Source organism: Halichoeres trimaculatus, unplaced genomic scaffold (genome assembly GCF_033239565.1).
Source record: "Halichoeres trimaculatus isolate MK-OKI-2021-1 unplaced genomic scaffold, fHalTri1.1 fHalTri1_scaffold_15, whole genome shotgun sequence".
Taxonomy (NCBI): Eukaryota; Metazoa; Chordata; class Actinopteri; order Labriformes; family Labridae; genus Halichoeres; species Halichoeres trimaculatus.
The window spans coordinates 27756378-27780197 of NW_027437193.1; the positions used below are offsets into that span (position 1 = coordinate 27756378).

The window sequence follows — 23820 nt, forward strand, 5'->3', positions numbered from 1 at the left end:
TGCAGAAGAGCATCTCTGAACACACAACACGTCCAACCTTGAGGCAGATGGGCTACAGCAGCAGAAGACCACACCGGGTGACCCTCCTGTCAGCTAAGAACAGGAAACTGAGGCTACAATTCACACAGCAACACCAAAACTGGACAATAGAAGATTGGAAAAACGTTGCCTGGTCTGATGAGTCTGGATTTCTGCTCCACATTCAGATGGTAGGGTCAGAATTTGGCATCAACAACATGAAAGCATGGACCCATCCTGCCTTGTATCACAGTTCAGACTGCTGCTGGTGTAATGGTGTGGGGGATATTTTCTTGGCTCACTTTGGGCCCCTTAGTACCAACTGAGCCTGGTTTAAAGTCCACAGCCTACCTGAGTATTGTTGCTGACCATGTCCATCCCTTCATGAGCACAGTGTACCCATCTTCTGATGGCTACTTCCAGCAGGATAATGCTCCATGTCATAAAGCTCAAATCATCTCACACTGGTTTCTTCAACATGACAATGAGTTCCCTGTACTCAAATGTCCTCCACAGTCCCCAGATCTCAATCCAATAGAGCACCTTTGGGATGTGGTGGAACGGGAGATTCTCATCATGGATGTTCAGCCAACAAATCTGCAGCAACTGTGTGATGCTATCATGTCAATATGGACCAAACTCTCTGAGGAATGTTTCCAGTACCTTGTTGAATCTATGCCACCAAGGATTAAGGCAGTTCTGAGGGCAAAAGGGGTCCAACCCAGAACTAGCAAGGTCTTGTTTTTTTGTTTTTTTAAGGTGAGTGGACCTGACTGAAGTAAGCTTTTTTTTTTTTTTTTAACTCTGTAGCAAAAATGCTGCATGTGTTGACCTTAGAAATGAGCTAAGATGATTTTATCTCCAAAAAACGGGACCTTGGCTGTAAGAAGCAAAAAGCTGCACCCAATGAAAAATGGAGCATAGGTTGAGTGCAGAAGTAAGTATTAATTGGAGAAAAATGTGCCGCTGTACTGTCAGGGATGAGTTTGTTGCAAAGTAACACAATGTGGCAAATATAACTCAGAGATGTTTTGTTAAAGTATGCAGCCGACCTTTTGACTTGCACGAGTCCTCGCATAACACCCACACACCCCAGCACTCAGGGCCGATCGATGCAGACACAGAGGACAGGGTGGAACTGCTGGAAGTGAGCAGAGAGAAAAAGAGAAACACAGAGACAAACAGAGAGAAAAGTATTGAGCATGCAGCAGATTAATGCTGTTGATGCCCTTGAGCAACAAAGCATGGAGGACAATTAGCAGCAGGAGAGAAAACTCTGGCAGTTACACAGCACACTATATGAAATCATGGCCTCAGACACCTGGGTGACTCAGGTGATCAGCTGAGGAAACGCAAAAAACTGCACATACGACTGAAAAAGGTTAGTGCTTCAGAGAAAAATGATGACTAAACCCATCCTGCATGAGGCCTGTGCCCTGCTCCGCGGTTATGTAACTAAAGTCCAATCAAGTTAAATCGCACTGTTGGGGTCTCTGCCATTGCTCATCTGTCAGTCCAGCTCAGAGAGCAGAAACGTAAGGAACACTGGGTTTTGATATTTCTATAGACTGCAACATCATAAGGAAAAGTACGACTAAACTTAGACCAGAAAAAAAGAGCTCTGAGTGAATCAGAAAAACTGTGTTCGCATTTCCAGGGTCAGACCGAACCTCCATCCATCCATCCATCTACATTGAGTGTTGACTTTATCAAATGTATTTTTATGCACCAGTCCTGCAGTGTACCTGATTTGCACCCCTGAGCTTCTATTGTCAATATCAAACCCCAGGACACTTACATAAGCACCCTGCTGCGTCCAATAAGTGCATACTTTTTTATAACCTTCTCGTCACAATGAGAGGTGATATATACAACAGTCAGCACAGAAACAGACATCTTAGAGCTGGAGCTTAACCAGAGACACAGCGAGGGTCGAGAGGAGATCCAGCACAGAAAGATCGAATCGTTTGATACTTTGTTTTCTAATTTTGTGTAAATTTGGCATTTCTTGAGAGCGCAGAAGATTGGTACAATTTGAAAGTCATGAATGAGTTTTTGATTAACGAAAAAATATCTTACCCTTAAGTCCATTTGGTAGCTGTTCTTGAGTTTTTATCATCCTGATGGTCTTAATCAGCTCGCTGAGCTCTGAGGTTAACGTTAAGCCAAGCTTCAGAAATTGACAAAAACAAAACAAAACAAAACAAAACAAAAGAAAACAGTGAAATACCAAGGGTAGCCATCTCCCACACATTACTTTCTTTTTCTAAATAAAATGATCTGAAATACAAGAAAAAAATTGAGTTAAAGACAAACGGACAAATACACAAGGTTTAGCTTAGTTGTGCAGCTAGCTGTTGCTAGGGATGTGAATTGATAAGATTTTGTCAATACCGATGCCCTCATCGACTCTGCTTATTGACCTGATTCTTAATCGATTCCCTTATCAATTCCTGTTGTGAATTTTCTTGGTACAAAAAGCAGCTTTACAGGTTTTCTGTGTCAACAACATTTAATTGAGTTTATACTGTAAGTGGATAAAATGTAATTGGTCCCAGAGTCTGGATATTTCTGGGCATAATTAAACAGAAACAGGTAAAAATTGCACACAATGTGACGTTGATGTACTGTGTTGTAATATTTCAATTCAAGTAGGCCATCTAGTGTCTCAAAGTGGTTATAGCAATGGTTTAAGTTGTTTGGAATCTTTCCGTAGTTATGAAGTCAGCCATGAGCCTTTCAGTTGCCTGTTAGCTTTTGACATTTGAAACTCTCAGTATGTTTTACAAAGAGTTGATGTGATATGTTTCTGTGATGAAAGTTGAAATTCTGTTCTGAAGCTGAAGCTATACTGATGTATGCTAACTGCTAGCAAATCAATGTAGTTTCCCGTATACGTTAGCATCAAGCTTGCGCTATTTTGTTATGTTGTTAAATAAGGTGATTTATACCATTTCAAATGTACTGAATATGAATCTCCTGACAGAGAGTAATGTACATTTCTTTATGAAGTCAGTTCTTCAGTAAAACTTCAAACTAAAAATCCTGAATCAGAGTTTTCTTGGGAAACGTTATCTATCTGCTAAGCTAAGATAGCTGCAGCAGACTAGTCGACGAAAGGCCCAGTGGCTCTGGCACAATGTAAAGAATTGATAAGGGAATCGTTAAGCACAAAGGCTAACGATATCACTGGATTGAAACGTTTCTTATCGATTCTCAACAGGAACCGGTTTTCGATTCCCATCCATAGCTGTTGCACTGATAAATCAACACTGGTGACATTCATGAATCCAGCTAACTGCACTTATTATTTCATTAAAGTATTACTGATGATTAGAGCCCTGTAAATTCATCCTTGTGAAAATAACTTCTGACAATCTTTAAAGCTGCGACAGAGGCTGGTTCTAACAATAATTATTTGCTTACTGGGAAAACTTCCTTTGCTCAAGTGGACAATATGAAAATAAAAAATGACAGCGTGATTAGGGTGTGAAAAAAAATATGCATAACAGGTCTTGTGGGAGAACTTTTGCCTCCAAGAAATGTCAAAATTATCAAGTTACACCAGCAGAACAACCAGAGTGCCAAAGAAGAGCCATCTTGAAAAATCACATACATTTTTTCAGGTCTTAAAAATAGGCAGTAATTAGATCTCAGCAGAGAATTAAAAATAAATGATTTCCACTTTATCAATGTGCCCCTCTCCTACAGTCACCAGCCTCTCTGCCTGTCTGCACTCCCCTGTCTCTCTCTGGTCTATATTTAAGCAGCAGAGAGCACAGGACCTGAGTCTACTCTCACGTTTCCATATAAAATAACACGCAGGGTGAGCGATCTCTTTTACGTCTGTGTGTACACACCCAGAGCCTGTGTGCTGGACAGCTGTGTCACTGCATATCTCCATTAGTAGCTTTTGTCCAGAATCTAGAGCAGCCATGGGACAGACCCTGGAAGAGAAGTTGACTGACTGACATATTAACAAGCTTCAACACTGGTTTTACATGCAGAGCGGGGCCACTCTTCTGCTCTGTGTCTAGACTTGTCAGTTTGTTTTGCAAGTTGTGTAACATCGGCGTGTCTTTTCCTGCACTGCACAATCACACTGCTGTATCTATCTGATGAAACGACAGAACAGATGAAGCCTGCGAGATGTAAAATTGCTTTATAAAAGATTCAATTAGGAACCGCACCAGAACAGAAGCTGAGAGAAACAGACAGAATATTATAACACAGATGTGAAAAAAAGGCACAAAGAGACAGTTTGCACGAGTCCAAAACTGTCCATACTAATTAAAATTAACATGGCAGTTTAGAAAAATGCATAAAAACAAGTTGTATTCATGTTTTAAGCAGAATTATCAATTCAACTCCAGAAATTAGTTATTTCATACAGCTGTGTGATGAATAAGGAATCCGTCAAGTGTTCAAAGAAAAACAGTCCACCACTTTTGTCCTGGAAAAGTCCAAACGAATGTCAAGTCCACTTGCAATAAAACAAAACTTTACAAATTAAAATCTAACAAATCAAAAATATATTCGGGTAAGTGTAAGAACTTTGTGTTATTTTTGAGAAGACTGAGAAAATTCAGAGGTCACTGTTGGTAAATCATGAGTACTTGTTGATCTTCAGGGGTTATATACTCCCAACTTTCTCATAAGTGGTTCAGTTATTTCTCATAAGTCAATATTAGAAATAAAGTCTTCCTCATCTTCACTTTGAGTCGAGCAGGCCACTGGAGGCTGTGGTTTGGCATCTTCGAGAAGCTTCTTCTCCAGAGCTGCATCTCCAGGGCTGAGCTCCTCTCCTTTGGTCATCACATACACAAAATACTCCAGGCCTTCCCCGTAACTGAACTGTCTAATGGACCAGTTGTACTGTGTTTTAGCATAGAGGCGCTTCCTGAAGAAGGGATCAGCAAATGTGATGGAAACAAACCGTCCTCCGGGCTTCAAGCAGCGACTGATCTGAGAAACAAAGAAAGAGAAGAGAGGTTAACACCAAGACAAACTCTGCATGAATTCTTCCACTGAAACCCACAAGCTCTCAGCAGCTAGATGTGTTGAATTATTTATCATGTTACTCTTGTTATGCTATGTTTCTCTACAAAGATCATTTCTGTTCATTAAATGAACACAAAAAGGCCCTTATGTGAAATATATATCACTTGCATTTAAAACTTAATTGACCTGACTTTAAGGGTGTATTCACACCTGGATCGTTTGGGGCAGTTGTTCCAAAACAGTGGGAACTCCCCCCTAAAGTCCAGTTTGTTTGGGCATATGTGAACACAGTAATCGCGCTCAGATGTGGGACAAAACAAGTGGGTCGAGATCGCCAAAAATAGGTGGTCTCGGCTCGCTTCCATTCGAGCCCTGGAGCAAACAAACGCCCCAGCAACCGGCACAACCGACTCATAGCTGTGGCTCACACTGTGGTGATGGGGGCAGTAATGAGCCCGGTTGACAACTGTACAGTTAAAACAGTAGAAGAAGAAGTAGAAGAATCAACAACGGCAGCAGAAGAACAAAAGACTGAAGAACTGAGGAAAATGAGTTGTGGGCTCACGTGCAGGAGCAGTAATAAAAGTGTCTCATCGAAGTGCCTTAATGCAGTCAGGACTCTTGAAAAAAACACATACATTGATCATATACAGCATACTGTTAGCCAGATAAACGCGATAACGCAAACTAGCCACACATGTTGTTGATGCAACATTTGTTTACACTTTTAGTTTGTGAACACACGACGAACCAAGTGACAACCCCTACAGTTGTATCATTTTTGCCCCTAAATCGGAACACAGCAAACAAGCCACTGGTGTGAAAACACCTTAAGAAAAGCCTTTAACACTACAGGAAACAGAGTTCATACTGACACTTTGGATCAGGGGTAGGCAACTTTATCTATGACTCGTGACACTTTCAAATCCACTCATACCCAAAGTGCCAAGACTAAATTCTCTCATCAAATCATTGACAGTTGATAAGAAAGTCTCCTTAAATGGTTTTCCATGCTTAGCTATGCAGTGAGAAATAGGGATGGGTACCTTTCACATTTGAAACGATACGGTACCTATACCCGGTTTCTGGCAATCAGTATCGGTACCCAATGGTACCAATTTCCGGTACTTTTGTGTGTGTATATGGTAAAAAAAATATAAATTTGTTTAATAATTAAATGTAAACTATTTTTTATTTAACATATTTATCCTTCAATATATAAACTTGCAATGCTGTGTTAATGTCAAGCAGGGATAATCTCCTTCTCTTCCACTCCCTCACAGACACAAGAATGCATTTAGGAACCTAAACATGGGACATTTGATTTTACCTGGATCAGTACCCTGTACTTTTGACAGAATTTGGTCAGTACCTATTAAAGTACCTAATTCTGTACCCATCCCTAGTGAGAAATGGTTTCTTTTCCTCCAGTTGCCTGGTTTTTAACAGTACACAAAGTTTTGGATGTGTTTCTTTGTTTTGCATACTTTAACACTTTTTTTCCATGTTTGGTCTCGAAAAAGATGCTGCCCACTTGAAGTACTACATACTATACTTTCACAGCAAAGGGTGCATGTAGCTTGATCTTTGGCCATCTCTGGCAATTGATTCATACTACTTTGTCCAGTTATGTTAGAAAGAATGACTGGAACTTGGTTTGTTTGCTGCTAATTGGATGCGATTGCAAGCTAGCAGACTGATGTCCCAAAAGATTCACGGTGACGCACTTGCAGGAAACATTGTAACATCATGATTTACATTTATTATTTAAGTTTTTACGTAAGAACATTTATAGTGTGCTAAATTTCTTGCTAAGTGTTAAATAGAATAAAACACAATAGTTTTATTATCTATTTTATTTATTTATTTATTTAGTCCTCTGCCTCATTGTAATGATTCTTTGGGGGCCAACATAAATAGCCTCACATGCCAGCGATGACACCTGTGCCCTAGGTTGTTTACCCCTGCTTTAGATAATGGGTTAAAAACTGGTCACATGGGACACCAAACAAGAGGTGATGTTAGTTTAAAAATAAGTCCCAGGTACCTCCTCGCATTTCTGTGGCTTCTTCAAAGAAAGGCAGGTCTGATGCACACGTGCTTTGAAACTGAACTAATGTAGTAGAAGAATAAAATCAACGGCCAAATTCCCTAAAATTAGCTTCCATCCAAGCCAGCACATGCAATGCATCCCTGTAAGCCAGCACTAAGCAGCACGCCTTCAGTCCACAGCGCCGTCTGCTCGGCCAAGCAGACTGATAACGCAGTGTGACAGCACAAAACCATGAGGGTCCTTCCAAATGAATAATTGTTGTTCTGAGTCCATAAGACTCCTGCATGCCGATGCTTGGACTGAGAAACACGTGTGCATCAGGACACAGTAAGCGTTAGAGGACTGCAGAGCCCAGGCAAACAAGGGCACACACACACAAACACATACAAACACAAGTGTGTGTAGCCAAAGTGAGCCTGGCTCCGGCTGGGAGTTCCTCTAGTGGCAGAAGTGTGTGTGTGGGAGTGAAAGGACAGAGTCTGCAGTACTCTCAGCTGTGGGCAGCAAACTTTTAGTGTCCAGAGAGCAAACATACAAATGGGATCAACATATTGTTATATTACAAGCATGGATCAGGTTGAACATCAGGAAGTAGCCATAAACAGCTGATAAGAAACAATCTTTTCCCATAGTTATGGACTTAAGGCCTGGACTGAGTAAAGACTGGAATCTCATTTCTTTGACTCAAGGTGTGAAGAGTAGTGCTTTGTGCTAAGCTTAGTATGAGGTAACAGAGCCATGAGAATACTGTTAGGAAGGAGCATGTTTTGGTCAAATATCTGTGTTATATAAATAGAAACCTCATCATCAGAAGCTGATGTGAATAAGAGCTGATCACTTTATTGGACAGGGTGATGTCATTGTCATGAACCAATGTGTGTCTTTCTGCTCTGCCCTCCATCACAGCCTCTACACATACCCCTTATTGTTTTCAAGAAAAACCAACAAACTAAATTCTTGTCAGTTTCAATCTGTCAGTTCACAATATTGTTTGTATCAAAGTCAACAAGTAACAGAGAATGTGTTCACAACAGAACTGATAATAATAAAACCATCACAACATCAAAATAATATATAGTGGTCCTGTCATCAGCATGCAGTAGAGCTCTAGCCCTGGCTGGTTTGTTCTTCACATTGTTGAAAGATAATCTTGTCCCATTCTTCTTGATTTTCTGCTTTAATTCTTCTAAATTCTTTGTTTTGTCCCTTAAAACAGAACTTCTAATGAGAAGGAAGATAAAGCTGGAAACTGGACTCATCTGTCCACACAATCTTCTTCCAATTCCTGGCTGTCCACTTCTTGTGTGCTTGGGCCAACAACGTCTGGCTAACCTCTGTCTCTCGTTGATTAGGGGTTTCCTGACAGGTGAAACACCGGACGCCAGTTTGGCTTGACCTCTGCTGCTGAAGCTCCTGTGATGCCATTTGGCGGTTTTTCTTGCACTTCTAGATCAGGATGCAGTCATTTGTTGCTGAAGAAACCCTAGGACGCCTAGATCTTAGTTTGTCTTCCGAGATGTTGGTTCATTGGTATTTCAGGCATTAGGTTCTTGTGTTAGCCATTCATCACTAAAAGACTTTCAAATGTGTTGGCCTTGCATAGACACGGAGCATGACAACGATACTTATAGGGCTGGGTATTGCTAAGAACCTCACGATTTGATTGGATTTTGATTCTTTAGGTTGCAATTCGATTCAATATCGATTTGATGTTTATTTAAATGCTTCGATTATCAATCTTCATGCCCCATGTGAACATATGTGGTATGTCACCTCACATTTTTTGAAGCAATAACCTAAATAACTTTTTTTTTTTGTTTGGTCTCTCATGGCCCTCGTCCATACAATGCGAATAACACAAACAGTCCCCCCTCACTTGCCAGGAGGTGAATCAATTCAGAGGATTTGCTGAATCGGTATTGAATTGGGCAAGGAAATATTTCGATGCATCTATTCATCAATATTTTTACTCACCCCTAGATAATTATGTCTTTTAATAAAAAGCATGACCTTCATTAATGGATTACTGGTACCAATATGACCCAGTACTCAAAATTGCTTCTGTATTTGATGGAACCAATCAAATTTTAAGTTTTTCATGGCATTTGTTTTTAGTATTTTGGCTGTGACCGTACTAAAAGAAATTGCACTTGACGAACCAAGAGTGATTTTTAATGCAATGTTTCTTAAATGCATGGGGTGTCCTAAAACAAACTCTGTTTGCACTTTTTACATGCTGTAGGTATAAACAATGGCAGGAGAGTGTGCAAAAATTAAAATCAGTTAAGAGATAATTAGTGTAGCCCTGGTAACACTCTTTGTAAAAGCAGCGTATCAGTATACAGAGAGAAGCTATCGCCTGGTCTCTGGGGAGCCACCACGTATGGCTTTGAAGGCAGAGCTCACGTGTGACTGTCATAAAGCCGAGATGATCCTGTCATGCAGCCAGGATGGAGTTGTAGTAGTGGTCTCTACAGAGAGCTGTGAGAAGAGCACAGTGGCTCCCCCTACGCTGTCCCGAGGTCTTTGGAGAGAAGAGTCACTCAGAGACGAGCACGTGTATCCTGCTCTGCTCACATGATTCATCTCCACCAGCGAGCAGCCCAAACATGAATTATTCACTCTCCACTGTGACACGGAGCAGAAGCGAGAGGAAGGGTGGAGAGGTCTCTGAATATGGGATAAAATGACTAATACAATGTACAGAAATAGGAGTTAAAAGGGTGGAGTGATGGACAAAAGGGAGCACTTGACAAAACACGGCAGAGAGACGAGGCCAGCTGAAGTGGAGACAGTCAGAGCCGATGACTTTCTGAGGATTTCAAACGTTGGTCCAGACATAGCCGCAACAAATCCATAACAAATGTCTTCACCCTGTATCATACTGTCTTTATCATGTCTGTGGGAAGCACTTTAAAATGTGCTGTATAAATAACTTGCTTTGCCTTATTTTACTTTGTATGGGTAAAAATGTGTTTAACAGTGATGTACATCTGCTAAACCTTCCAGCAGTCCAACTCTTAAACCCTGTGCAGTGTTGTACGATAGGTTTTGCATTTGTCAAGACACAAAACTGATCACTGAAAAACACAGTCCTCCACACAGTGTGTACAACATGGACAGCTCTGTAGTTTTGTCATTTCTAATTTACTTAGCTTTTCAGAGAAAGGCCAAACTTCTTTTATTTAAAATAACTTCCCTCATATAAGGCTTTCCAACCTATAATTCTTCATACTGAATCTGGACTTCAAACATTGCTTTCGATTAAACAGAAAAAATCCAAACTACTACAGAGTCACTACAGTGTCTCTTCAAGCTGCAATCATCAGTTTTTTAGTGACAAGCAGGTCAATAAAACTGAACGTTTTTGGATCCACTGTTTCTAGATAAATTTATTCCCCTGTTAGTTTTGGTTTGACTTGAACCTGGAGTTTTGACTTGATTTAACAACCAATGACTGTCTTTGTTGGTGTGCTCTGACTTTCAGTCTCTGTAGTTGCAGTCAGTGTTGGAAGGGTTAAATTAAATTAGTAACTTACTCTATGTTTCACAATATTACATCGATGTACCTTATTACTTTAAATTATTTTTGGATTACTTCAATACCAAAGACAAGAGAGTATACAAGATTTGTCTCATGCTCGGTGTATTTTTTTTAGAGAAACATACGAGAAAATCTAATAAACTTTTAACAAATCAGGTGTCCATAAACTGAATTTAAAAAAATAAAAAATAAAAAAGTTTAAAACTATCAAGCAAATTAAGGCTACACCTACTGATTCCAAATTATTCAAGTATTTGCCTATAAAACAGTATTGTTCACAGAGTTGACAGAAAGTTTGTTTTTTCAAAGCTTAACAAACTTAAAATGATGCATGTGTGCTTACTATGCATCTGCAACATTTTAGTAGGCCTATATCTCATTTGATTTTAAAATGTAATCCTGCTAAATAATACACATTTGTATCAAATATACCAGTAATCTGATTACATATTCTTTTCTGAACTGTAATGGATCACGGGTATGGGTTTTTTTCTATCATATTTACATAACGCCGTTACATGTAATCCGTTATTCCCCAAGCCTGGTTGCAGAGTAAACTGTTCTGTTTGCCACATGAGTTTACATTAGGCATTACAATTTCTATTTCACTGACTTTCAATATTACACATCTGTGACAAAAAACATATACTCTATTCTCTTTGGCCCAAAGATATGAGAGAGTGATGTCCAAGCCATTTAAACAGACATTTGGATGTTAAGGTGAGAAAACACTCATAACTGTAGAGAATATATCTATTTAGTGACAGAATCCAACAGTCAGTAGGTGGATGGCTATGAATTGGTTTGTCAAGTGTGGCTGACATTGAGCTCACCAGCTGATCCAAACCACCAGCTTCCAATCCTTCTTGGTCAGTGTAGATGTTTGTGCTGGTTACACAGTTTACATACACTAGTTTAACCGGACACAACCTACTTTTGATTTTGTCTCCTTTTTTCTGGATCAGTAACTACCAAACAGCGACGTGTGTGCAATGTCACATCTGTAGTCTGTATTTGTTTATAAACCGTACAGATGGTAGAGCACAGCAGCATGGCAATGTTCATCAAAGGGGCTGTGAGGGCTATCCTGAGAAGTTAGTGTTTTCCAGGATAAAGACTCTGTTTCCCATGAGCACCAGCATCTACTGCAAAGCAGCATCTACTACAAGGCTATGTTTGTTTTTTAACACTACTTTTTTTTGATCAAGACAACTTTTTTTCCATATACAACACAAGGTCATGTTTTCATCAACAGTTATGTCACGCTACTGTTTGAAATGTGACAACAAACTTTGTAAACTCAGTTTGTACCATAGTTTAGTAACTGTTTTTATTTAGTGTTACTCACATTAGTGAATCCTGTCCATGTCCAGTAGTCTACCAAGCAAAGCTAAAGTAACCTTATTCTTCATTTTATTGATAGACTCTCAGGTTTGAACAGACCACTGCAGAATAACTGCTGACTGAGGGTTAGAATGAACATTAGCACAAACAGCTTGGCGCATGTTTTAGCCTGTGCTCTACCCCTCTCCTATTTAGATTTATTCTGCTCTTCTGTCTTTTTTTCTTTTTGACAGTTCAGCTCCACTGTCTGCCATTACTACAAAATTAATCTAAGAAACTTTTTTGAGCAGGGAAAGAACTCGGACCACTCTTACTGCAAAATTTTGTCAACCTAAGTGAGACTTTTTCAAGATCACTTAGAAACTCCTCACAAGGATATTGCTTATTGAACAATAATGCTGGTGGTGAAATTAAAAAAAAGAGCTAAAAGAAGCAAAAGAAACCTTTTCATTGTCTGGATTCACTCTGTGCAACCTTTTATCAAACTTTTAAGGCTGTTTGGTGTAAAGGTTATACATATTGGACCTAAAATGATATGCAAACGTTGGCCATATCTTTCTCTTAAGAGAGCTTGACACCCTCTTAGATGTGCAAGAAGTACAAAAAAGTATTTTACAGTGCAGCACAGGTGGAGCCATACAGAGGCTTTGGTGAAAGAGTGCTCTACCCTGACCTCATCCCTTCAGCCATTATTCATGACACTGAGATGTATGGGTGCACCCTGTGTACTCGTGCTGTGTAACTCCAGAGCCTTATGTCAGTGCTGATCAGTGGACCGGTGGCAATGTAATCCAAGAGGAACCATAGAAAACACCTTGGCCATGCCCATGAACTTAAGTCAGGCATGCAGAGGTTGGATCTTACAGAAATTCCAGTAACGTTTTACATATACATAACATAACGGCATACATTACGTCCCCCATCTCACTATGTGTGTTTCTAAGACGCACTGCTAACCAAGATTCTTACAATTACAGGGCTGCATAGTGTATTTACAGGAAATCCTTTTGAAGAGGAGGATGACGCATTGAGTGTGGTGAGTCACATCTATACACGTTCTGAATATATCAGCACGGGCAATACGACAACAGCTCTGGTAATATGTAAATCATCCACCCGCACAACAGGTTGGTGGTATTATTATCATAAAGTGTTAACAGTGGCAGGTCTGTTCTGTAGCTGTGACACCCAACGTCGAAGCGAGGAAACAACATCCCCAAAACAGTGAGTCAGTTTTCAGCCAGCCCGTTCCCAGTCAGACGCCTGAAAGCTGATCCTATGTGGGCCATGGGGCTTCTCCAAGAAGACAGAGGAAACCTGTGTGTCAGCACCGTCTTCACACACTCACACTCACACTACTGAGGCTGTTCCTGAACACACAAACACACACACACACTTGCACATACAAATAACATCATGGTCTCCTAAATTATTCAGTGTGGTGGCGGAAGCTCCTGTCTGAATGACCTGACCTGTCTTGAGTGAAGTGAAACAAAGAGGTAATGTGAGATCAAGAGTTCAAGATTCCCCGTGAGGTAACCACTCTGCTGCATACAGGGACACAACTATCTAAATCCCTCAGCAAGAAGAGGAAATCTGTGCAAGGTGAAGAATTACGCTTCTCTGAAGGCACCATTTGTCGCTTGGGGTTGTCTTAAGATACATGAGATAACAAATGATCTTTGGGAGTTAGATGAGGGCAGAATGGCAGGTGGTCGTTTTAATCCACAGGACCTACAGATTACATAATCTGGGTTCATCTGAGATTGAAATGGTATGTTTTTTCCATCCTCAGCAGCAGATTTACAGTTGAGTTCCAGGTCTCCTGAATCGATGCTGAGTGACTGAAATCACTTTGGATTTTTTTTCAAACTTTTATGCAGATCAGTCTGAAAACTCTCCATCACAAGGTTGAGGGTTCGGGTACAGCTCCAGCTTTATAAGTACTGGTACATAAAGCCCTGGTGAATCATATGAGAGATAAGGTTTGCATTTGTGAAAGCTAAATCTGTAAATTAGACAAACCGTCACTAATTCACAAAACACATGAAAAGGGTTAAAAACGCCACAAACAGCAGACCAAAAAGTGTCTTTGTACATTGCACAAAACAACACCACATTATGCATGCACTGGGGAAAAAAATGTGCGTCCTTTGATGAACACTGATCTAAAAAAGGAACTATCTTGTCCACCTGAATCCATGCCCAAACTTTCCAGCAACCATGACACCCAGCTCATCACTGGATGACCTAAAAAGATACATCTATTCATAATCTAATCTGTTACTATAAGAGTCAGGTTAAAGGTAGGGTCTGCAGGAAATTTTGATACTTGTTAGGAAACACAACATTCAAACTGGGCTCCTCCCCCTTGGCTCAGTGCCAGCGGCAGCACACACCCACAGCCTCCAACCGTGACGTGTACACATTCACTGGCCCAACAACCACCTGATCCATAAGAGTGACTCAAGAGCTGTGCACCGACTTGACATGTTAGCACAAGCTAATCATGAGTATTTTGGCACATACTTAGTTTGCAAAAAGCTAACTCACGCTGCTCTCCAAGTGCCCGAAAGCGAGTGAAAGTCGAGCCAGGCTTCATTCTCGAAAATGCTTTGTCTGTGTGGCGTTTTGTTTCACTTCGGTTGTGTTTTTCCGTGCCCGTGCTACTCGGGATAGCATCTTCACTTCCTCAGAAGTGACGCACAATCAACATGCAAAGTCACTTGCGCACTTGGCACTTTGTGATTTGCTGATGTAACCATGCTTCCACTCTCTGCCCAAAAATGCCCCCATACAACCAAAACATCAACAAACAGGCAGAGGAGGGGGTCAAGGCTGACACACATGTATCGAGGCACCGGAGTGACGGCAGAACAGGAATATTCCTGTAAAAGTTCACAGGCTGTTTTTTTTATTTTTGAAAGAAAATCCTACAAACTATACTTTTTGATCTTGCCTGCTAATTGGAGGGGTGGATCTCTTTTTCACAGCTTTCAAAAACTGACTTCAGAGTAATGGTAAGAATTGTCCTCACAGACAGATCCTTCAGAGTGTCATGGCGAGGAGAAGTGTCTAAATCACATGGCTTATCAACAGGGGTACCCCAGGGTTCAGTGCTTGGTCCCCTACTCTTTCCTTATACACCACCTCACTTGGCGCAGTGATCCGCTCTCATGGCTTCTCCTACCACTGCTTTGCTTACGACACTCAACTCTCCCTGTCTTTCTTCCTAATGACACAACTGTCTCAGCTAAGATATCAGCGTGTCTGGCTGATATCTCCACATGGATGAAAGAACGCCACCTTCAGCTGAATCTGTCCAAAACTGAGCTCATTGTCCTTCCTGCTTGTTCCTCGGTTCAACTACAGATCAATGTCCTGCTGGATTCCAATCAACTTGTGCCACAAACTCTGCCAAAAATCTAGGTGTCATGATTGATGACCAGCTGACCTTTAAGCTACATGTGGCCTCAATTTCACGGTCTTGTTGATATGCCCTCTATAACATCAGAAGGATCAGACCCTACCTGACACAACAGGCCACACAGCTTCTGGTACAGGCCCTTGTGATGTCACGCATTGACTACTGCAATTCCCTCCGAGCAAGCCTCCCAACGTGTACATTTAAACCTCTGCAGATTATCCAGAATGCAGCGGCACGTCTGGTCTTTAACCAGCCCAAAACAGCACACGTCACCCAGCTGTTAATCTCTCTTCACTGGCTTCCAGTAGCAGCTCAAATCAAATTCAAAGCTCTTCTCCTGGCTTACAAATCATTAACAAGAATGGCTCCTGCCTACCTGGGGTCCCTCATCCAGGTCTACACTCCCTCTGGCCCACTGCGCTCTGCTTGTGAAAGACGCCTGATGCTCCCAGCCCAGCGCGGCTCCAAATCACTAGCCAGACTCTTCTCCTCTGTTGTGCCCAAATGGTGGAATGAATTACCTAACTCTATACAATCCACAGAGTCCCTTTCTACTTTTAAGAGAAGTCTGAAAACTTATCTGTTCAGGGAACACTTGTGCACTTAAGCTGACTATTCTCCTCTTTGCACTCAGGGGTAGGATGAGTCAGAGGGTCTATGACTCAGCTCTTATGATTTTTTACCACTATTACTGAATTTTGATAAAGACTGAGGTATTCTGTTGCAGCATTGCATGCAGTTGGCTTGAAGATTATTGCCGCCCCACCCTCCACACAATAAATAAATAAATAAATAAATACATACATAAATAAAAAATTAAATAAAACTTGCACTTAATGGCAGCACCTGCAGCCGAATAACTTGAAGCACTGTTGTTGCGCTAACTAGGTTTTCCTTCTGTCTAAATTCTTGCTTGTGTTGTACGTCGCTTTGGACAAAAGTGTCTGCTAAATGAAACTGTAGAACTGTAGAACTGTAGAATTGTAGAATTGTCGTCTTCTCTTTCAGCTCATGAGGACAAAGTGCTGCACAGCAAAGAGCCGACCCAAAACAAGAGCAAACTGCACAGAGCTGCATTTCATAATGGGTGCTTTTGCCCAACTAGCATACTATCAATAAAACCAACGCATCAAAATATTTAATGAGGCCCTGGCAACCAGGTGTTTGGCATGACCTAACCAATGACAAAACTAAGAGTAGACTGTGATGACTGCTTCATTTTTCCCCTTTCAGCTGACTATGTGATGGACCACTAAAGAAGTCTCCTTTAAAGATGCTTACTGAACAAAGTGGAACAACAATGTTTTTCTGTGTTAAGTTAGAAAATGAGGTTAGGACGAAAACAAACTTGACAAACTGATCATCTCCACAGGCAAACTTCTTCCTGACCTCAATTCAAAACCTAATCGATAACGCTTTGCCAGAAAGAAGCCAGCTTTATTGTTTGTTCTGGGGCCATGGTGGAGGCTCAAATGTGGGGCACGCAGAGGTGGATTGACCATGTGCACTCGTGTGTTTGTTCACCCACCTGACGGTGTTTGATGCAGAACTGATCAGTGGGTAGAAACAACGGCGGAGTGTTATCTGTGGTCAGCAGACTCACATAGACCACAGCCTACTGTCTTCTTCAGAGGAACTGTGCACAAACAGAGCCCACACACAGGCACACTAACACCAACTAGACGGGCACACACTTGAAGTGGAGCACAGAGAAAAGCAGGGAGGTGGCGTACTTTTTATTTAGGTCATATTTTAGATTACATTTTACAAATTCCCTCCCATCTTCTCAGCGGTTGTTTACCGGCTCCGCAGACCCCTCTCTGCCTGCAGCCCACCCCATCCCTGAAGGAATGTGCGTTTGAAATCAGCAGCCTCTCCTCCTTTCCATTTCACCTCATCCGTAGCCTGCAGCCAGGCATGTGGATGGCAAAAACGTGGAAACGTCTTGAGGAGATAGAAAAAAAGGGAAGGAGTGGGTGAGAGGAACTTGAAGAAGGGGAGGGAGGGATGAAGGAATGAGGTCTCTATGCCGCTCTCCTCACAAAGCAGATTTGCTCTCCTGCGCTTCCCTCCAGGAGTGCACCAGCCTCTACGGTCTACGGTTCACCCCTCCACCCTTATTTCATCCTCCTCTTCCTTTTCTGTTTTCTGCAATCTACAGCGCTCACAGGCTCAAAGCGCTAACGCTATACATGCCATCTGCTCTGAGAAAGCTCCATAGCGTGCATGTGCAAGTGTAAGTTTGCTTGAGTGAGTGGGCTGCGGCTGCACGAGCCAAGTGTCTCTGAGGAGCATGTTTTAATTAAAACTGACTGGAAAACTGACGCACCTTCCTGAATGTATATGATACAAATTACAGCCATCTTTAAAGTTGAAGTGCTGTATGTGTGGAGGAACAAAACCATACCATGAGCAGGCAAGCGTCTCATTAATTTACACAGACTCCTTTCTCCTACAGAGTCTGTGGCACAGTGATGGATAACAGGGAAAACGTGAGAGTGTTGGATTCCCTCCAACTCCCTGCCCGCCCACCTTTCCTCCCTCAAATTTCCTCTCCGCCACACTCATCTCCTCCCCTCTTTTCTCCCACCTCACACCCCACGTTGTCCGCCCACCCACAGCACAGATAAATTATACATCAGAGACCTTCCCTCTTCTTCTCTCAACATTTATCCCCTCGTGCCTCGCTGGAACAAAAAAAAGAGTGTGTTTATGTTCGGGCTGATTCAAAATGGAGATGTCTTGGCTTAACACCTTATCGAATATCTGCTCTGATATAAATCTCCAATTGCACGCTGTGTGGGCTTGCTTGTGCTACAGTGGGAAGACAACAGCAACCTTCCTTTTTTTTTAAGTGGGCACATCCCTCCCTCACACCTCCTGTTGTCATGGAGGGAAAGTTTAGTGCTGGTCAGGGTAATGTATGTAGGTCAGAACGAGACACCTCTCAAAACAAACACACCAGGCGGCAGAACGGCGCAGCTCACGCCTTCGTTAGGCGAGGAGTCTGCCAGAAAGTTTCAGATAACGAGCACCAGAAAAAGCTTGAACACAAAAACTGTGCTGAATGTTTACAGGGGGAGAAGCAGCTACATTTCTCTGGGATTTGAGGCTTTTTCAGTCACGAGTGTGAGCCAGGGAACCTTTCACAGCAGCCTAATTAGTGTGTTAACTTTAGGTGGAAACAGCAGTTCAATAAAGAAAAGGGATCCTGATTTTGGGGGAATAAATGAAGCTCTGAACTGGGTCACTGCTGATGTGTGTACAATGCGCTTGAAAGCTCGGCCTCGGTCATTAGACGTAAACTGAGGGAAGCTCTTGTCTTCAGGGGCATTTCTGCAGCGTGCCCATGCTCTGAGATGTAATGTCAGTGCTGGTGTGTGTGTGTGTGCATCCCTGTCTAAGCGATCAGCATCTCTGCATTCAGCTGCCACATTCCCCCCTCGTGGCGATCCGGCACGCTGAGCTAAATTTAAAACCTCCCTTTCTTCCCTTTGCATCAAAAATAAACCGTCCCTGGCTTTTATCTCGCCTTTCTTCTTTAACTCACCCACTCTCTCTGCTTCCTCACCCTTTTCCGCCTTGTCCCTTTTCAGCAGGGACCAGAGAAAGGCTTTTTTTAATTACTGAACCACTTTTTCACAGCGTTGGGAAGAAGCAGACACATATCAGACTCCTACAACTGCCCACTGTCAAGCTCACAGCTACCTTTCATTTCTCCAAACCCAAATTTGTGAGAGATCATTTTTTGTTTGGTCTGGTGATGAAAAACGGTGCAGACTTTGTGGAAAAACTTTGGATTGGGAGGCAGAGAGTCAGCGAATGTGTAATTAAAAGCCTCATCTGCCTTTCAGAGCTGTTTAAAGGAGTGGTAAAACTCAGAGGAATAAGAGCTGCAGAAACTGGAGCAAAACGTGAGCGGCTGGTTCAGTGACACGTTTGGCTGAGAAGCAGAAGGAGTGAAGGGAGGGAGGGTGTTCCCCTCTTTTTGGCTTGTTTTATCTCCCCCCTTTGCACTTCTGTTTCCTCAGTCTCTAAATCTGATGCCACCTCTTAATGCCCAGGACACTTATTACACTTATCAAGCTCTTCCTTGCTCTTCTGTGTAATTATCCACTGAGGTTTGGTGGGTAGACTTGCATCAGCAGTCTGATGGTAATTACTTTATTGCTGCAATCCTATATTTAACAACACTCACAGCATAAAACAAACACAAGCTAATACTTAGCTAGCTGATACACTAGCTGTTTCTTGAATTGCGTACTTCTGCCCCTATTCTCACATACTCCAGCAAAGTGTGCTCAGTGGTACGTCAGCACCACGCACAATGCCGCACTTAGCCACCACTCTAAACATACACAACTTCCAGCTTCCAGAAAACACACATAAAAATGAACAGAGTAGCCGGTTGACCTTAAAACAAAGCTCTATGTTCCCGCTCCCAGTCGTAAATTTCATTGTTGTATATCAACACTAAGTCATAGGGATGCACAGATACCAATCGGTGGTATTAGTTATGGGTTTATTGGTACCCCTGAAAACTGGATCAGTATCGATGTTGCTGAACCAGGCAAACAGCTCTATGCTTTATTTCTTTCTTACCAGCGCTCTTTGCTACTTGATTTGAAATGTTGCCTCTGATGCACTTTCTTTGTTTTTTTGCCACATTGCCAGTCAACAGGGTATAAAAGTTTACATTTGAAAAGAACTTGTTTACATTCTGAAGAATCATTTTGACAGTAAACGTTTGAGTATTTCATAGTTTAAATAAATATAAACTTCAGTTACTCCATCTACTCATTTTTTGCCTTTTATCCAAAACATTACCAGTCCTATACCACAGTAGGGCATATAAGCCACGTTTCCACCAAGCAGACCGGTTTGGTTCGTCTCAGTATGGTGCGCATTTTGTGGCGTTTCCACTGACTTATCCCGGGACAAATCCCCAAATAACTAAGACAAGCCATCCCAATTTTTAGGACTCTTTCGTATGGGTGCCAGACTGAACCGATCCCCTCTCGTAAGGTGGAGCTACAACACTGCAGACCATTGATTGGTCAAAAGAATCATCACTCACCCCAACAGCGACTGTATTTCTCCTGGCGGCACACAGACTTCTCTGAAACGAAGCTTGATTGCACTTTGTATCAACGAGCTACATGCCAATCACAGAGAGGATGAAATGCTGGATGTCTGCCATCATTGCTCTTTGTTTACTGTGTTGCGATTTTCTTCTTTGTTGGATTTATTAGCAGGGTACACTGTGTTGCGCTGCTACCGCGTCGGCATCCTGCTTACACACCGCCAACCACGAGAGAGCACGGTTTGCTGTGGAAACTCAAACGGGATCAGGCTTAACTGTACCGAACCAGACTGCTTGGTGGAAACGTGGCAACAGACGGTAAAAAAAATGACTGTCATCTTGCTCGGCTTCGAGTGAGGTCTCCACAAAAACTGCTCCCCCTGGTGGCTGGCTGCAGTACAGGTAACAAAATCCATCTCCCCAGTCATTCCAGATGGGCTGTGGTCAAACTTTAAAAAATTATACACCTTGTAGAAATGTTTCTCACATCCCAATGTTGTGGTGATTTGAAGATATAATTTGGCTGCCTTGTATTGAAGTTCACTTTTTTCTGAAAAGTTTTGTTTTCATTAGTTACAAGAGGTTAAAAACTAAGTTTTACGTCACGTTAAGAGACGATTGACAGCTGCCGTTCTGGTGTATTTTTTTAGGGGATTGTAAAATATGTCTGGAGGTAGAGTCAAAAAGTGATTAGACTCTTGAAAAAAAAATATATATATATTTTTGTCACCCTGCTCCTCTCAAATTCTCCCAGAATCCCTCACAGTCTCTACTGCGCAGACTCTGGCAGCACAACTGCTACCAATAGCAGCGCCTGTGACGGAGGTATTTTGGCTTTAAAACTGTACAATGAGAGCCACACTGTCCACTCTATATACAGGGTATGCAGGTAATAACTTAACACTGGTATTGGATCAGTATCGGTATTAATCGATTCCAAAGCCCAGGTATCAGTATCGTATCAGAACCACAAAAGTTGGATCGCTGGATTACCACTAAGTCACTAACCTAACATACTTAACCATGGTAGCAGACAAAAATTACTGAATCAACTCAAAGTGAACTGCAAACAACACATAAAGGGTAAAGTACATTTTTTTCACAGGATGTTTCTTCTTTATATGTTGTTTCAAAATTCCCACAGGAACACGTGGTTCTCCTGTAAACTTGTGATCTTGTATATCAAGCTGTTGTGGAGTGTGTCGTGCTCTGCTCTAGAGACACAGCCAGTGTGAATGAGCGCTAGTCGTCCAATGGCACAAAAAGATCAGCGCTGACGAACCATGGTACGCATGTAGTATGTGTAAATTGAGGGTTACACTTACTATTTTGAGGGCGTAAGTGCATTGGCACTGACAGTATGGAAGAAAAGAGTGGTTTGATTTCTCAGCTAGCGCACTCAAAACAGTCAAAAAGTTGAGTGAGGAATGTAATTGTAATTTCATTACTTGAGACATCCTATGTCCTGTTTCTTTTCTTCTAATATGCTTCCTGGCCCTTTTGTCATCACACCTTCTGCCCAGCTTCAAAGCCCTGTTGTGTAATTGCAAATTCATTGCTTTTGTTTCCACCATTTGAGACCCTCATACCCTCATTTCCCAATAAGCTTCCAGACCCTTTTGTCATCACACCTTCTGCTTAACTTCAAGGCCTGATCTCAATGTGGATTCCTGCAGCAGACAGAGGGGCGTGAACAGTACCTTTTGGGGCGTTTCTCTCAAGCATAAATGTTTTACTCGAACAATGTTCGAGGTCTTTCTTCACTTTGACCACTCGCGTGTTGACTGACCTTTTTCTTTGCAAAGGAAAATAAAATCTTGCTGGCCGGCAGAAGTCTCTATTTCATTCTTCACCAGAAACAGGAAAATTTCCACAACAGGAACACTAGATACTTCTCACACTCTCTGCTGCCATCTTTGCTAGTTAGAGGAAGGGGCGGGGACGGATCAAACAACGATTGATGGTTACAATTAATGAACAGCAGAAAAACACCTGTGAACAGTTGTGAAATGCGATCGTCACTTCCAGTAAGTGCAGTGCAGCAGTGTTTGAGTTGAGACAACACAACCCTGTAAAATTTTTAGCCACAAGCTGCTACTGCATCCTTAATTACTTAGACAGAAAATAAAAAGTCAATCAACAGAGACCGATATTGAGGTTGGACCAAGCTAATACAGAAACAACTGATTCAATAGTTTGATCATTCAAAGCGTCAGTCTCTCATCTTTAAAGGAGATAAACATAAAGGATCAAGCAGCAGCAGGAGTTGCAGGGAGACCCAGTAAGAAAGGCAGAAGAGGCGGAGGCAGACAGTGAAGTAAAATGGGCCAGTGTGTCTGGCTGCTGGAGGGCCCCCCCGTGGGACAGGAAAAGGGGATAGGACAGCCCGGCGGAGGTTCCAGCAACACACTAACACAGAACGGTCCTTATTGGGCCAGTAGCACAGGGAAGCCTCGAGAACTGGTGCCAAAAATATGTTACTCCACACAAAACTGGAGCCACAGCCTCCTTGAAACTTTAGAGGAAGTTGTTACAAAATGTCAGCTCTCTTTTCATACCACATAATCTGCCAAAACAACATGACAGGATGTGCCTGACCCTCATTAGGGCTCCCAGCACAGTGGTACCTAGCCAGAGACTCTGGCTCCTGGCTTCTGCAGTGAAACTGGCTCCATCATGACCAAGAGTGGTTCAGAGTTAAATTAAAATGATGTGTTCCACTTTTACAACTCCAGTGGTCCCTTCTGTGTCATTTGGTGGGAAGTTAAATGTGTCAGCAGCAGTCGTTCTTGACTCAGCACTCAGGCCATATGCCCAGTAAGACTCTTCTCCCACAGGTCTCAACCTACAAGAGTGATTCATCCTACGCTGGAGCAGGAGGCGCTCGCTTTTGCTTTCCCTTGCTGCCAAAAATGTATTCTCTCATTAGTTGAGGTACAATAACTCATTAGTGCTGCAAGTAAAATGTCTGAAGCTTTCTCAGTTTTCCTCTGAGGAGCACAGAGGAACAGCAGGAATGTAACTGTGGCTAAATGAGCTGGTCGAGGTGAATCAGTCAATTTGATGGCGTACAAACAGTAACAGGTCAATTTATCATGTTTAGCTCGAGGAAACTGTTAAGGTGCTTTTTGACAGCAGTAACTTTTTCTGTATGAGCTATTTGTATTTGCAGGAACTAGGGTCTAAATGTAGCTGCTTATCTCTGGTAGAATCTTCAAAAGGTTCCAGGAACTTTGAGAAACAGATCCGTCAATGTTGAATATTTATCCATAATGTGTTTATTTGACCTGCTGTCCTTTACAACATTAAACTCACTTGATATAATTCACTTGGCTTAATAACTCCACAAT

At 42.0% G+C, this 23820-nt stretch overlaps 1 protein-coding gene across 1 annotated transcript in view; it reads right to left on the bottom strand.

Moving 5' to 3' along the window:
- Positions 1-4188: 4188 nt before the first annotated feature.
- Positions 4189-23820, bottom strand: part of ece2a (endothelin converting enzyme 2a) — a 131444-nt gene continuing 111812 nt past the window's right edge. Inside the window, exon 4 of the mRNA XM_074687912.1 lies at positions 4189-4983. Coding sequence (XP_074544013.1) covers positions 4693-4983 — 291 coding nt within the window. The 3' untranslated portion in view covers positions 4189-4692. The remainder of the gene's footprint in view (positions 4984-23820) is intronic.